General features: G+C 52.9%; 4 protein-coding genes across 4 annotated transcripts; 2 read left to right on the forward strand and 2 right to left on the reverse strand.

Moving 5' to 3' along the window:
- Positions 1-450: 450 nt before the first annotated feature.
- Positions 451-2,949, reverse strand: LTS14_008246 (uncharacterized protein; the record flags this gene model as incomplete). The annotated part of the gene is made up of 1 exon (XM_064840934.1): positions 451-2,949. One exon carries the CDS (start codon positions 2,947-2,949, stop codon positions 451-453), a length of 2,499 nt encoding a protein of 832 aa, XP_064691571.1.
- Positions 2,950-5,235: 2,286 nt separating this feature from the next.
- On the forward strand, positions 5,236-5,972 carry LTS14_008247 (uncharacterized protein; the record flags this gene model as incomplete). Its single annotated transcript, XM_064840935.1, has 3 exons — positions 5,236-5,309; positions 5,372-5,486; positions 5,544-5,972. 3 exons carry the CDS (start codon positions 5,236-5,238, stop codon positions 5,970-5,972), a joined length of 618 nt encoding a protein of 205 aa, XP_064691572.1.
- Positions 5,973-6,596: 624 nt separating this feature from the next.
- Positions 6,597-8,061, forward strand: LTS14_008248 (uncharacterized protein; the record flags this gene model as incomplete). The annotated part of the gene is made up of 4 exons (XM_064840936.1): positions 6,597-6,728; positions 7,024-7,374; positions 7,439-7,512; positions 7,599-8,061. The coding sequence occupies 4 exons, from the start codon at positions 6,597-6,599 to the stop codon at positions 8,059-8,061; spliced, it is 1,020 nt and encodes a 339-aa protein (XP_064691573.1).
- Positions 8,062-8,586: 525 nt separating this feature from the next.
- Positions 8,587-9,702, reverse strand: LTS14_008249 (uncharacterized protein; the record flags this gene model as incomplete). The annotated part of the gene is made up of 1 exon (XM_064840937.1): positions 8,587-9,702. The coding sequence occupies one exon, from the start codon at positions 9,700-9,702 to the stop codon at positions 8,587-8,589; it is 1,116 nt and encodes a 371-aa protein (XP_064691574.1).
- Between the last annotated feature and the right edge of the window lie 2,449 nt (positions 9,703-12,151).

The raw sequence follows: 12,151 nt of genomic DNA on the forward strand, positions 1-12,151 counted from the left end.
TCTCGTCATAGCACGGAGTAGTAGTCGAGACTGACTTAGTTAGGACGTGCTCCAAGAAGACCTAGTAACCGATGCAGATACGACTCGAGGTTAGCGAGTCGCCAAGATGACTGTTGATTGGGCACGACTTCGGAAGTGGGTATAAGATGTAGCTTCGCGTCGTATTCTCGCATCCGCAGGATACGGCCGTATACGGCACACGCAGGCAACAAAAGAAAGATGCACAATCATGGATGTAGCTCACCGGCGGAGTACCGGCACAGCGTATATCGAAACATTGGTCGTTGCTCTGATGTTACATAAGTCAGCTATAGCGTACTCTATTCAGATTCATGCTGCCGAAGGAGACCGCCATCTCAAGCACTTGCCGACAAGCCGCTAAAGCAGTGAAGAACTACGAATGGCTAAGATCCTGGAACGTATCGTGCCTGCTGCCAATGAAAGTACCGCTCACTCCGCCACAGCAATGTGCCTCCTCTGACTCAAGCTCGCCGCACGATTGGAGTGCTCTGCGGCACGTCTGGAGCCAAATTGACCTAATGACGTGATTCTCCGCCGTGGTTGCGAGGAAGGTGTATATTCGCCTTGGTCGTTCGTTTCCTCCTCAAGCACAGGCGGCGTGGATTCTTTCGTCCATCGTCTTCGGTCCGAATTCGTATGAAGCGATGCCACACGAGTCAATTCTCGATTAGACTCAAAGGCACTCCCATTCGTGCGCCTCGCTGCCAAGGCATCTCTGAAGCTTGGTGACGAATCTTGTCCTGGCGAGTTGTATTCACGGGATGAATGGATCTTGCTACGAAACCCGCCAATATCGGTCATAGCTCGAGATGGCGGTCGGACGGTCGGATCCTCGTCGCCACTCACTTCGTCGTAGTGTGGTGCACGTACATTCAAGAGCCGGCTGCTAGCTCTACTCAGTCGTCTAAGCTGCGGCTGAGTATGCGGAGGTGTCGAGTCTGGCCCCTCTTCCGCGCTTTCATGGGAAGTGTCACCGTTGATACTGCTGCCGGCGCCGATGCCGAGTATGCTAGAACGCCGAGCTTCGAGTCTGCTCAGTGGTCGACTGCGACTCCGGCTGATACCTCTGTCAACGCTCTCGTCACGTCCGATGCTGTTACGCGAGTATCGAATCATTGGTGAGCCCCGAACCGGGTCGAATGTTATTGGTGATGCAGTGATGCTAATTGCTTCGTGCTTGCCTTCGCACAGCGCTAGCGTGAGATCCGTGAGATTACGACACATCGAATCGGCCTTCCGTCGGACATGACGATCCGAGACAGTGAGTCCGTTGATGATGGATGCTGCTGAGAACGTGGTTCCCTGTGGTCCAGCACTCCCTGATAGAGCAGCTAGTTGTAGTGCATCTGCTGCAGTTGCTTCGAGGCTTCTGTATAGCAGAGCATTCAATAGTGGCTTTGCTTTTGCTAGAGCAGAGTGCAACAAAGGATGGATGTTGGCAGCAGCGGGTCCTCCAGTAGTGTTCTCGTTCTGGCGCTGCATCGGCCTTATCTCAGGCTCTGATTTACGCTCCACTTTTGGTGAAGAATCGATGGTCGTGGGTGCGGTAGTAGCCGTTCTAGGCCGCTCGCTCGATGAGCCCGAGATGGCAGCACCTGACGTGGGAGGTATTTTGCCAGTGAACTCTAACTTCTTGATACGTGACTTCAGTTCGTCCAGCTCATCCCATACTGTGTCTGCGGTGTCAGAATCGACGGAGTTGGTGGAAGCACCGTTCGACTTCTTTGCCTCTGAACTGTCAGCAGGTGAGTTGCCCTGATGGTGCTGCGTCCTGTTGTTGTGAGTCTGATTATGCAAGGCTTGTGATCCATATGATGGTCGTCTTCGTCCGAAGGATGGCATGTCTGATGATGGCATGTCCTCTGTACCGGCGGAAAGCACTGTGGCATGCGCGTTTGAGTAGCGTTTAGCACGTGCAGAGACTGATCTGCCCGAAACACTCATTGTGTCAACCGGTGGCAATGATGTACGCTCGTCGGAAGATCGATATTGATTAGCATGGTTCTGTAATGCCTCTAAACGTGAGGCAGACCGTGGGAAGACGGTCCCGCTAGACTTAGGCCGTCGTTCAGCAGATGAAGTCAAGATTGACTCGGCAGGCAGCGAGCGTCGCTTCGCTACTTGCGACAACCTGCTCATGGCGCGTTCACCGCGGCTTATGGGCCTTGGCGCGTCTTCTTCTTCCTGGTCATCATGTGCGAGCTCCAAGAACAAGTCCTCATTTCTGGCTCGCCCGGTGCGTGCCATGTCCTCCGTGCCTGTATCTTCTTGGGCGCGTTCTCGCTTATGCGCCGACCCAGTCCCAGCTCCAATACCGCCCGTCAGAGCTTGGAGAGACTTTTGACGCGCCCTTGCGGTACTGCGATCGCGCAGAGACGCAACACTCCTCGCCCGTTCTACTCGGTCCTTCGCATGGGGTGTGGTTGGTAGTTGGCTGGACTCCCGGTGCGCAACGCGCCTCGCTTCGTTCGCAGGCTGTCCCGTCCGTCCTCTTTGTGGCTCGTTATCTGCTGCCGTCCAGATAGCTATGGATTCTTCACGCGAAACTTCCTTGTGCTGGCCTCCGTCCCCAGTATTAGCTCTCGAGATGACGTTGGTAGATGCTCGCGACCCTTGTTTCAGGTATCTTGCCGGAATGGCTGGAATGGCTGGTATAGTCTCCTGGTACGAGCGACGGTGTTGTGATTTCGCGACCCGCGAAACCTCGTTTGTGTTACCGGAACGCGTAACGGTTGCTATTGCACCACCTTGAGTCGCAGGAGGATGAGCGTTGCTAGTTGCAGGCGCAATAACACCAGCTCTCCTCTCTATTCGCTGCGCGGTGTCGTCCCGCGTTAGCTGCATACGCTGAATCGCGTCAGTGGGCTCGGTTGCATTTTGAGCCGCAACGGAGTCGAAGAACCGCTCCTCCTCGTCCTCGTTCGCCATCATTGTATTCACGAATCAAGACAGTGTGCAGCATGATCACGAGCGAGGACAGCTTGAAGGTAGCCGTGGCAAGAGACAAGATTACTTCCTTCCTTTGGCTCACTATAGCCCGTGTTCCCGGCCGCCCTTCCCAAACTTCGAGAGGACTGCCTACTGTACTTTCCGGACAGGGGCTGCACAGACTTTGCGGGGACTGTGATTGTGTTCTGGCTATGTATGAGCGTGAGCATAATGCCACCTAGTCTACCGCGCAGAGTCATGATACATCGCACAGTCGTTGTTCGTCGAATTCGTCAAATTCCGGCGACGCCGAAATGATCGATTGCTCCGATGCCTTGGTGTGTTGTGTTTGCCGTGAGCACACTGAGCTGCGCACGACCACACAACCATCATCAGGACGACGTTCACCTTATGTGCTGGACACGCCTTGCCAACATGTGCCGAAACGACCGAACTTCTTCAGTATCCATATATCATTCTCGATCTTGTACAAGCGATTAGGTTGTTCATATTCTTGGTCCAGGATATAGCCTATAGAATGCGGAGTTTCACTTTGGCGACGTAGACAATAATGTAGACGCTCTGATTCGATGAATATTGCAATTGTCGTTTTTTCATCCCGCTCGTGTACCGAACATCGACGGACGTTCAGTAGTGCGCGCCGCACAATGCTTCAAACTCAATCGGACCCTCTACAGACCATCCGAACCCTCGCTCTCAGTGGAATCGTGATCACATATCGTGATGCTCTAGGAGATGCAACCTCATACTTCGTTGATTAGATCCTTCGATCTGTCCGTCGTGGTGTCATCTGAACAACAAGGCCTTAGGTGTCGTCGTAATCGTGTGCGAAGCGTGCTCGCTGATGGAGGGCAGCAGCCTCCTTGGTGGCATGATCTGCCGGAGGGCGCTCCTGAGATCAGGCAACGGCCTCTTTCCCCAATTCGGCATTCTAAAAGACGATTCGCGGCAAGAGCGGGCGACGGAGGCACGTGAGGAGCATGTTCTGCTCATTTGGACAACCAACAGCTTGAAGTATCTCGGCAACTCCCCTCGATCCTTGGCTATCATGCGTACAGCGTGGCTTGATGGCTTGATGGATCCAGGTCCGGCGCTTATGTTGGCGTCACTATTGCGACGCCATTGTTGCGCACTGATCAGCTTCAGCTTTGAACTCACATCACACCGCCGCATTATCCCTCGGCGTCACCTCCGGCGCCGCAATATCTGGGATACCACTTGCGCCTCTGCAACGACACATCATCGCCATGTAGATCGCTACAATTCGACCGAGCATGTGTACCGAACGATACAATGGCTTGAGGTGTACGAAAAACACTAATGTATTCACTGTCACCCAAGCTCGGTATCGAATCGGCAATCAGAGCTCCTTCTCGTACCTGCAGTCCTGCGATGCGGTGCATGTTGGATGCAGGGTGACGGCGGCACGGGATAGTCCGCATGATGTCTTGAGCCACGGTGACAGCCTACGGTTGCGCTCACTCTGGATCGAGATCCGTCTGTACACCAATTGAAGTCCCGATGAGTTATGCATTGTTAGCTTGCGACGATGTTTCCCAGATCCCGCCGCTATGCCAGCTATTCCTCCAACAGGCCTCTTGACTGAGCTGAGATCTTGCATTATCGCTGCCTCCCTTTGACAAAGCATCAGCACTTGTGGATATCATGAGGACTGGCCAGAGGTTGTTCAAGCATAATTCTCTGGCCACCAGCACAAGTACTGATCGGGCACATTATCTAGATCGTACGGGAGATTTACCCTCAGATCTGGCGCGGAGAAGCGGTCCGTATCCGCAGGCGACACCCTACCTATGCTAGAGTATCTTCCAAGTCTCCACGGCGCGGCAAGGGCGACGTGGGTAAGCGAGATCTTTGACAAGCTTGGAGCAAGATCGTCCCATACATCGTAGGTGAAGCGCCGTGAAGCTTGGTGCCTGCCGCACGGTCTGCGTTGTGATTCGACGACCGCTGTCGACTTATGCAACTACTTCACCAATGATGCACTGACAAATACTGCCACTGGAAGGACGACGACTCTTCTATGCATCACGAGCTTGTCCAGAACGGCACTTCAATCTATTTCAAAACTTGATGCCGACCGGCTCTGGCTCCTGTCCCGCGATCTAAAGTTGATAAACTTGCGGTCCACCCGCTGCGCTCCATGAGTTTGACCACGATGCCGGGACGTCCTCCAGACATGAGCGACCCATGTTGCCAGTGTCTTTGTCAACTTCAGTGACTGCGCCTTCGATGCGCCTGCCAGTTATGAGTACTTCGACGACCTTCGAAGAGCCATATGTTCCTCTTCGTTACAGACTGAGTGAGGATGACTTCTCATGGTATGTGATTGAACGATGATCGTTCGTGAGAGATGCGGACTGCATCTAACCTTGATTTGTAGGAACGGACCAACGGGCATCGCTGCTGTCCCTGAAGAAGGGAAACTCAGCTTCATGCTTCGCCTAGGTTTCGAGGCGCATATAGCATACCACGAGCAGCTGTTCGACGAGATGAAGGTTGGTATGCTTGCCTCGGAGCGAATATCACGATCGCAAACTGACCTGTGTGTACAGGCAGAGGCGAAAATCGGCTGTGAAGACTTACTCGGCAACCACGAGATCACACCCCAGGCGGTCAGCCGAGCAGAACATGCGATCCTCGCGAAAGCAAGCCCTCAAACCAAGATTGTGTATGAGCTCGTCGCCGACGATCAGGACAACTGGGTCATTCGCTGGATGCTTTGGCACTGCATCGAGGAGCACGTCAATTCGTCCTGCAGCTTATGGTCCAAGTCGCAATCTCGTCCGCCATCGTCGCAAAGCACTACTCCGTCTAGCAGTACGACGAGGCCGTCACCGGTAGATTCGGTCATCATGAGCCCGAGGCGGAGTCCGAGCACGCGGGTGGCCAAGCGTGTGCACAGACGAGTCAAGAAGAAGCATCTGCCCGAGACCACTGTAACAAGAAGGCGAGACTTCTGGGACCCTGTCAGGTCGCCATGAAAGTATCTTGCTCATGTGGCTATGCGCCGAGAACTTCCGCAATCTCCTAGCGCTGGCACCACCATCATGATGTGACCATGAGATTGCGCCACAAGTACCGTGGACAGCTTGTCCAGTGCCGCCCTCAATCCACAACGAAACAGAAAACGTCACGCTGCAGCCAGCTCCAGAAAGTTTGACCTGCCATCCTCAATCAGCATGACGAGCGTCTCTCGTGACGCGCACATCGTGAAGGAGGTGCTGCGATCTGCATTCTGCTGTTAGGATTCCTACAAAGCTCTCGAACGCTTCACAGGCTCGTGCCGGGTTTAAGCCTAGTAGCAGGTTGCAGAGATCGAGACAACCTCTTCGACGATTGGACCCTGATAGATGCCAATATGCAGCCTGATTCACGATTATTCCGGCTCATGTACTCTCGAGGACAATTAATTGAACAGCGAGCAGGTTGCCGGCCCGTGGTCGCACGCTTCCAGCGATCAGCAGAGCAACATGCCATGGCGGCAGTCATGGAAAATGTCGGGAGTGCGGCAAACTCGACGGTGAAATGTGAGCGATTGCGCCGCGCCGATGAAATGCAAATACGAAGGCTTCCGCCGATTCCGTGTACATACGGCAATTGAAGGCATGACGGACGAGGGAAGATTTGCGTCACAGTTTCAGACGAGCATATGCGTTCTCGACCTCAAGGAGAAAATTCACCTCAGACGATATATAGACTGGGAATGGAAACACATGGAAGCATACATGCGAGATCACGTGCGTCGAGTCCATCTACATCCGTGCCCTATCGAGCGCTCACATTTCAGCCCTGTTACCAATCGCGAATGCGCGCCCACATGAGCTGAAACCCCAGGCCGAAGTCAAACCAACTGGTCACTATATCCATGGATCCTGCACGACCATATCATAATTCTCTTCCCAAGCACTAGATACTTTCACAGGTCGACGGCATCCGCAATGGCACCAACTAAAGTTGCAGTAGCGGGAGTATATCTGACCGAATCGAGATACACATTACCGGTGAATCACCGCTGCTAATATCTTCGTACAGCCGAACGGTACTCTGGGTCCCACAATCATCAAACACCTCGCCCTCGCCGGCTCCCATGTGACACTTCTCACGCGAAACCCAGACAAAGCTGCGAAACAGTACCCTTCACCAATCGAGACGGTACTTGCGGATTACGACTCCACTGAGGCTCTTACTTCTATCTTCCGGGAACACGGCTTTGAATCCCTAGTCATTCTGCTGAATAGGCGTGAGCTTCAGCCTCAGCTTCGGCTCATCGATGCGGCGTGCTCGGCCGGCATCGGACATGTCGTGCCTTCCTCTTTTGGCGGCGACTTCTCGCATCCAGAAGTCAAGCGGTTGCCACAGCTCAAAGAAAAGCTCGAGATGGAGGTAAGAAGCAACGGGCTGCCTCTCAAGTTGAAGGCGACGCATTCTCGTACTAACATTTCTGCAGGATTATCTGGTGCAGAAAGCGGACGTTGGTGAGATATGCTTCACTGTCATTAACACAGGCTTGTTCTTCGATTGGTATGTTGTCACCTCACCCATGACCTGGACATAACAGATGAAGGTGCTTGTCCTGCATATATGGACTAACAGTATACCTCAAATAGGGCTCTAGGCGGCTTTCTCCTACCATCAGACGACACTCGACGTATGATGATCGCTGATGCTGGCGATGTGCCAGTCTCCGGCAGTACTCTTGATCTCATTGGGCAGGCCACTGCTCAAGCTGTGCTGCAACGCAATGAATCTGCCGTGAAGAACAAATTCCTGTATGTCCACTCCACAGTCTTCACGCAGAACCAGATTCTGGAGTATGCGCGTGCTGCTGCGCCGAATGGGGATATCAAGACGATTAAAGTCGATACGGAGAAGATGGCTAAGGAAGCGTGGGAGAAGTATGATGCTGGAGAAAGAGATCAGAAGGTATTGCAGCCATTGATGTTACGGACGAGTTTTGGTCTGGGATTGGGAGAGTTCAAGAAGGTTGACAACGATGTCCTCGGTGTCAGTATGCTGAGTGATGATGAAGTCAAGTCACTGGTTGCGAAGTATGCGAAGCGCGATATGTAGTATATTTCCATTGCTTGCAGAGCCATGGTATGTGGGTGGCGCTTGAGCTTGAGTAGGAGTCCTGCAGTCTCGTCACTTTCCATGGCATATGGCCTGGGAGATCAGCGTGCATGATCTTGCAGCTATGATAGTTGTGTTCGAAAGAACCATAAGATGTGTCGACAATGCGACACTCTCCTTTCCTTGCACTTGAAGACCTCCAGGTTTACATCGTGACGACCCCAGTGAGCAACGGAAGCGTGAGACGTAGCGCGAGATCCAGATCCGATGGCCGTTGGATACACTTCTGCCACCTGTGAGGCGAATGGGAGTCCGAACAATGCAGAGCTGATGTTACCCTGACAGAAGCTATCTCGCGGTGACCACATGCGACGCTTTACCATCCATCCACACTAGCAGTTCTCGGGCCAATGTGCTGGTTCTCTTCGACTCTTGGAGTGGTGTATCGATCGGCTTTTGATAGATGTGCGCCCTGCACTAGTTACAGTGTGAACGGCATTCTAAACTGATCGGCCCAGAATCATGCTAGCCGACCGCAGCTTGTGCTTGGTGCAGACTATCGTAGAACACCTTGCATGGCGCATCCAGGAAGCTGACAGGATATATGAAGTCGAGCAACACCTTCCTTACTTGTTCCCAGTAAGACAGCTGAAGGTCGTGAAGGAGCGCAAGCACTTGCTGGTGGAAGAATGTCGCTGTCGCACCTGTCGTAACCGTAATCATGAACATCACCCACAGTGATGCTTCAGCAGATTTCGGCTCGTCAAGCGCCGTCTTATCCAGCATTGTGGCCTCGGACCATGCTGCGTTGAGGCCGACTTGATATTTGCTGTCCTCTGCAAATACTTGCCCGTTTGCGCGCTGACCTTGAAAGATTGTCAGGCACACACAAGCTACTCGGAGATGACTCTGAAGCGGATTTGTCGTCTGTGCTGTCGGTATTGGAAGCGCTGATCCAGCTATATTGATAATCAAGTCGAATATGAGTTGATGCAACCTCTTCTCCACCCCAGGTGCGTGGAAGTCCACGCAAGCCGTTCTGCTTAGAAGCCCAAGCATGGACTCGGATATTGCTATTCTTTGCTGGAGTATGGTAAAGCCGCGTGGCAGTGCTAATGGTAGCTGAAATTTGCCAGGGGTTTGCAGTGTGTTGCTGACTCCGGTTTTGAGGAACCCGACCCCAGTAGATGGGAGCGATGAGACGTCCGATAATGTGCTTCCGATAGGCTGTGTAGCAGTCTCGCCAACCTTCCCGAGTAAGTCAACCGTCTGGTCCGGCACAGCGCCCATTGCTCCTCCAACAATCGATGGAAGCCATGCGGCCAAAGGCCATGCGCCGTTTAAAGACGGTACGATGTTTAAGGACGAAGTTACGCTATCGGTGCTCACTATCGGCGAGGCTATCTGGGTGGATTCCTCTGCCAGAGGTGATGGCGCCACAGCACTAGCACTCTCTCGTTCGCCACGATTTCGAGCTCGAGTGACTCGGCTTTGTGCAGCGCTAGCTCGTGCGGCTTGAGCTCGTACCAAACGTCGAGACTCTTCTGTGTTCTTGCCTTGTGTTGAGAGAATGAACAGTGGTTGCTGTTTGCCAGACTGGTTGGACGACCCAGACCCTTGGTCGCCACTCGGAAGGGACATTATCTTTTAGATCAGATAGTGGTGACCGTGTAGCTCTTGGGCAGATGGTAGGTTTGCCTCGTGTCTACTGTATACAGTGATCGAGAAGGGTCTCGCAATGTCTTATTCGCTGAGCAGACAATCATGTGTTGGCCTGATGCTGTAAACGTACGGAGGGCGAGTCTTGAGTTCTAGAAGGTGGAAGGCGGAAGTATATGCTTGATGACCTAGCAAGGCGCGAGACGGCTCAGGGCAGATCTTGTCGAATTGCCTTCCGCTACTCGAAGCTTCCTGGAGACGGCGAGGGCGGCTCTGCAAATATGTACTTTACAAGGGTAGTGTAGAAGCAGACCAGGTCGACAGCAAGGCTGCCCGGTAGTAGTGTATATGCCCGCACAGGTTACAGAACCGGCATGTCGGGTTGACGATCAGAAAATGTGATGTGGGTCGCCACCGCAGCGAGACAGGTCGCACAATTTGACTGGTCGAATTGCGGCTCTGCATTTTTTCAAGAAAGACGTATTGTTGATACTTCACCACTGTTAAAATCTACCATGCGAATCAGACTTCCGTCATTGACCTTCACGGCATTTGCAATGCTCAAAATCAGCCATTGCGTTTTGACCAACGGCAGGGCAGACTTCATTTTGAGATCCAACAGCCATAAAATCCGATAGAACTAGCTACATTACGGTATGATCTGCAACGATGATCCTTTCAGACTTTGCTCTCAAAGCCTTTGCACTGGAGAGGGGTACATGTTGACAACGGCTATCCCAAAAATACAGATAGCCAACCACGCCTCCGCACGTCCGCCCAGATTGATGAGGACCTCGTCATCGGACATTGTAGTCAATGTTGAGTAGACCTGTTCGGGACAATGCGGCGTGGAAGGCGAGCGAGAGCTGGGGATTATCAATGAACATTCCGTGGCAGTCACTCTTCCCGGTTGCAGGACACCCTCAAAAATCAACTACGGGAGCAGCCTCGCCTGCCAATGCGCGAGTCATCGGCTATCACGAGGATAATGTCAAGAGGGCGCAAGTACTTCGGTCTACATTCGGCCCATAGCTCTGCAGCTCGTGCCAGGACTCAGGGGTCAGGAGCAAGTACAGACTAGTGAGTGACCAGGGGTGGCTAGAATCACACTTCTTCGAGAGAGGGCAGGGGCGGGCATACTAGATCGGATACCGTTTCGCTTTCAAAAGTAATATATTCAATTCACTGATAAGATGGTGCCGCTATGTGCAGAGCAGAAGTGCTTTCTCTTGCCCTCCGAGCTCGCCATACATTCGTTGCCTGCAACCAATCATCACAGCCAACCAAGAAAGGTTTGCAAACGGAATAGAAAGCTTCGGAGATTTCCCAGCTGCGAAAATTGTCTGGAGGACCCCATGCAACAACTCCATCCCTACTGCGAGCACCATTGACGATGACTACTACGCCACTATGCCTTAGTGAGCGGAGCAGACTGGTGGCGTCGGATTGAGAGGCAGCGATGGCTGTCAGGACATTGTACCGGAAACGTGGGTGTGGGACATTATCGATGAACTGATCATACTCGACAGTGTATTGCAGCTCGATAGGTATCAGAGATGAGGGCAAGCCTGGTGCATACATTAAGCGGCTTGTCCTTGCATGCTGCTCTGTTTCGATGGCTGCACAATCTATGCGAAGAGCGCCAGCATTCGCGAAAGCTGCTTGGAACAGGTTGCGATCGATCGTGTAGCCTAGCTCGTCCTGCTTCGGCTCGCCCAAGATGTCCTGCAGTACATCGTGTCTGAACGTCTCGTACTCGTGTGGAGTACTCGTGGGAGCTGGGTTTCTTGGACGCCCGGTCCACAGGTGTTCAGGCACTGACGTTGGGCAAGCTCTCGGGCCTGGAGTCGGAGCAGGAGTGGATTGAGTCCTTGAATGAGCGACTCTTTCGTAGGTGGCGACCATCGCAGGCTTCTCAAGATCACTCGGTGGTGTTGGAGATGATCGCCACCACCGAGAACAAACCTTCCCAGCCAGTGCTTGATGATGATTAAGGATACGAAGGACCCTTTGAAAGTCTGGCTTCATGGCAAGTCGATGGGCGAGAGCCAGTAGTGCGGCCAAGTCCACATATGGGGACCAGGCAAATCACATCCGACTTCCCTCTATCTCGCACGATCTCGCTAATGTATAGCGGAGCACCGGGTGGTTTCGACATTGGAGACAAGAGCGTGGTCGCAGTGACGACTGACTACTGTTCGTAGTATCTGAAGCAGTTGTCGCATTCGACCAATCATTGCCGATCTTTGCAGGCTTCAAAGTTGTGCTGAAATCAACACTGTCGGCCGAACAGCTACCTTCATAGTTTCTTGCGTTCTGTCAAAGTCCCATAGTCTACAACTGTTTGAGGTACGCCGTGGGCGTGTATCAAGAATCCACTGCAATTGCTACATCCAAAGTGGAACAGCAGACTGAAGCTTCTCCCTGTCCC

This window comes from Recurvomyces mirabilis, assembly GCF_035927965.1.
Source record: "Recurvomyces mirabilis strain CCFEE 5264 chromosome Unknown scaffold_24, whole genome shotgun sequence".
In the NCBI taxonomy this organism is placed as follows: domain Eukaryota; kingdom Fungi; phylum Ascomycota; class Dothideomycetes; order Mycosphaerellales; family Teratosphaeriaceae; genus Recurvomyces; species Recurvomyces mirabilis.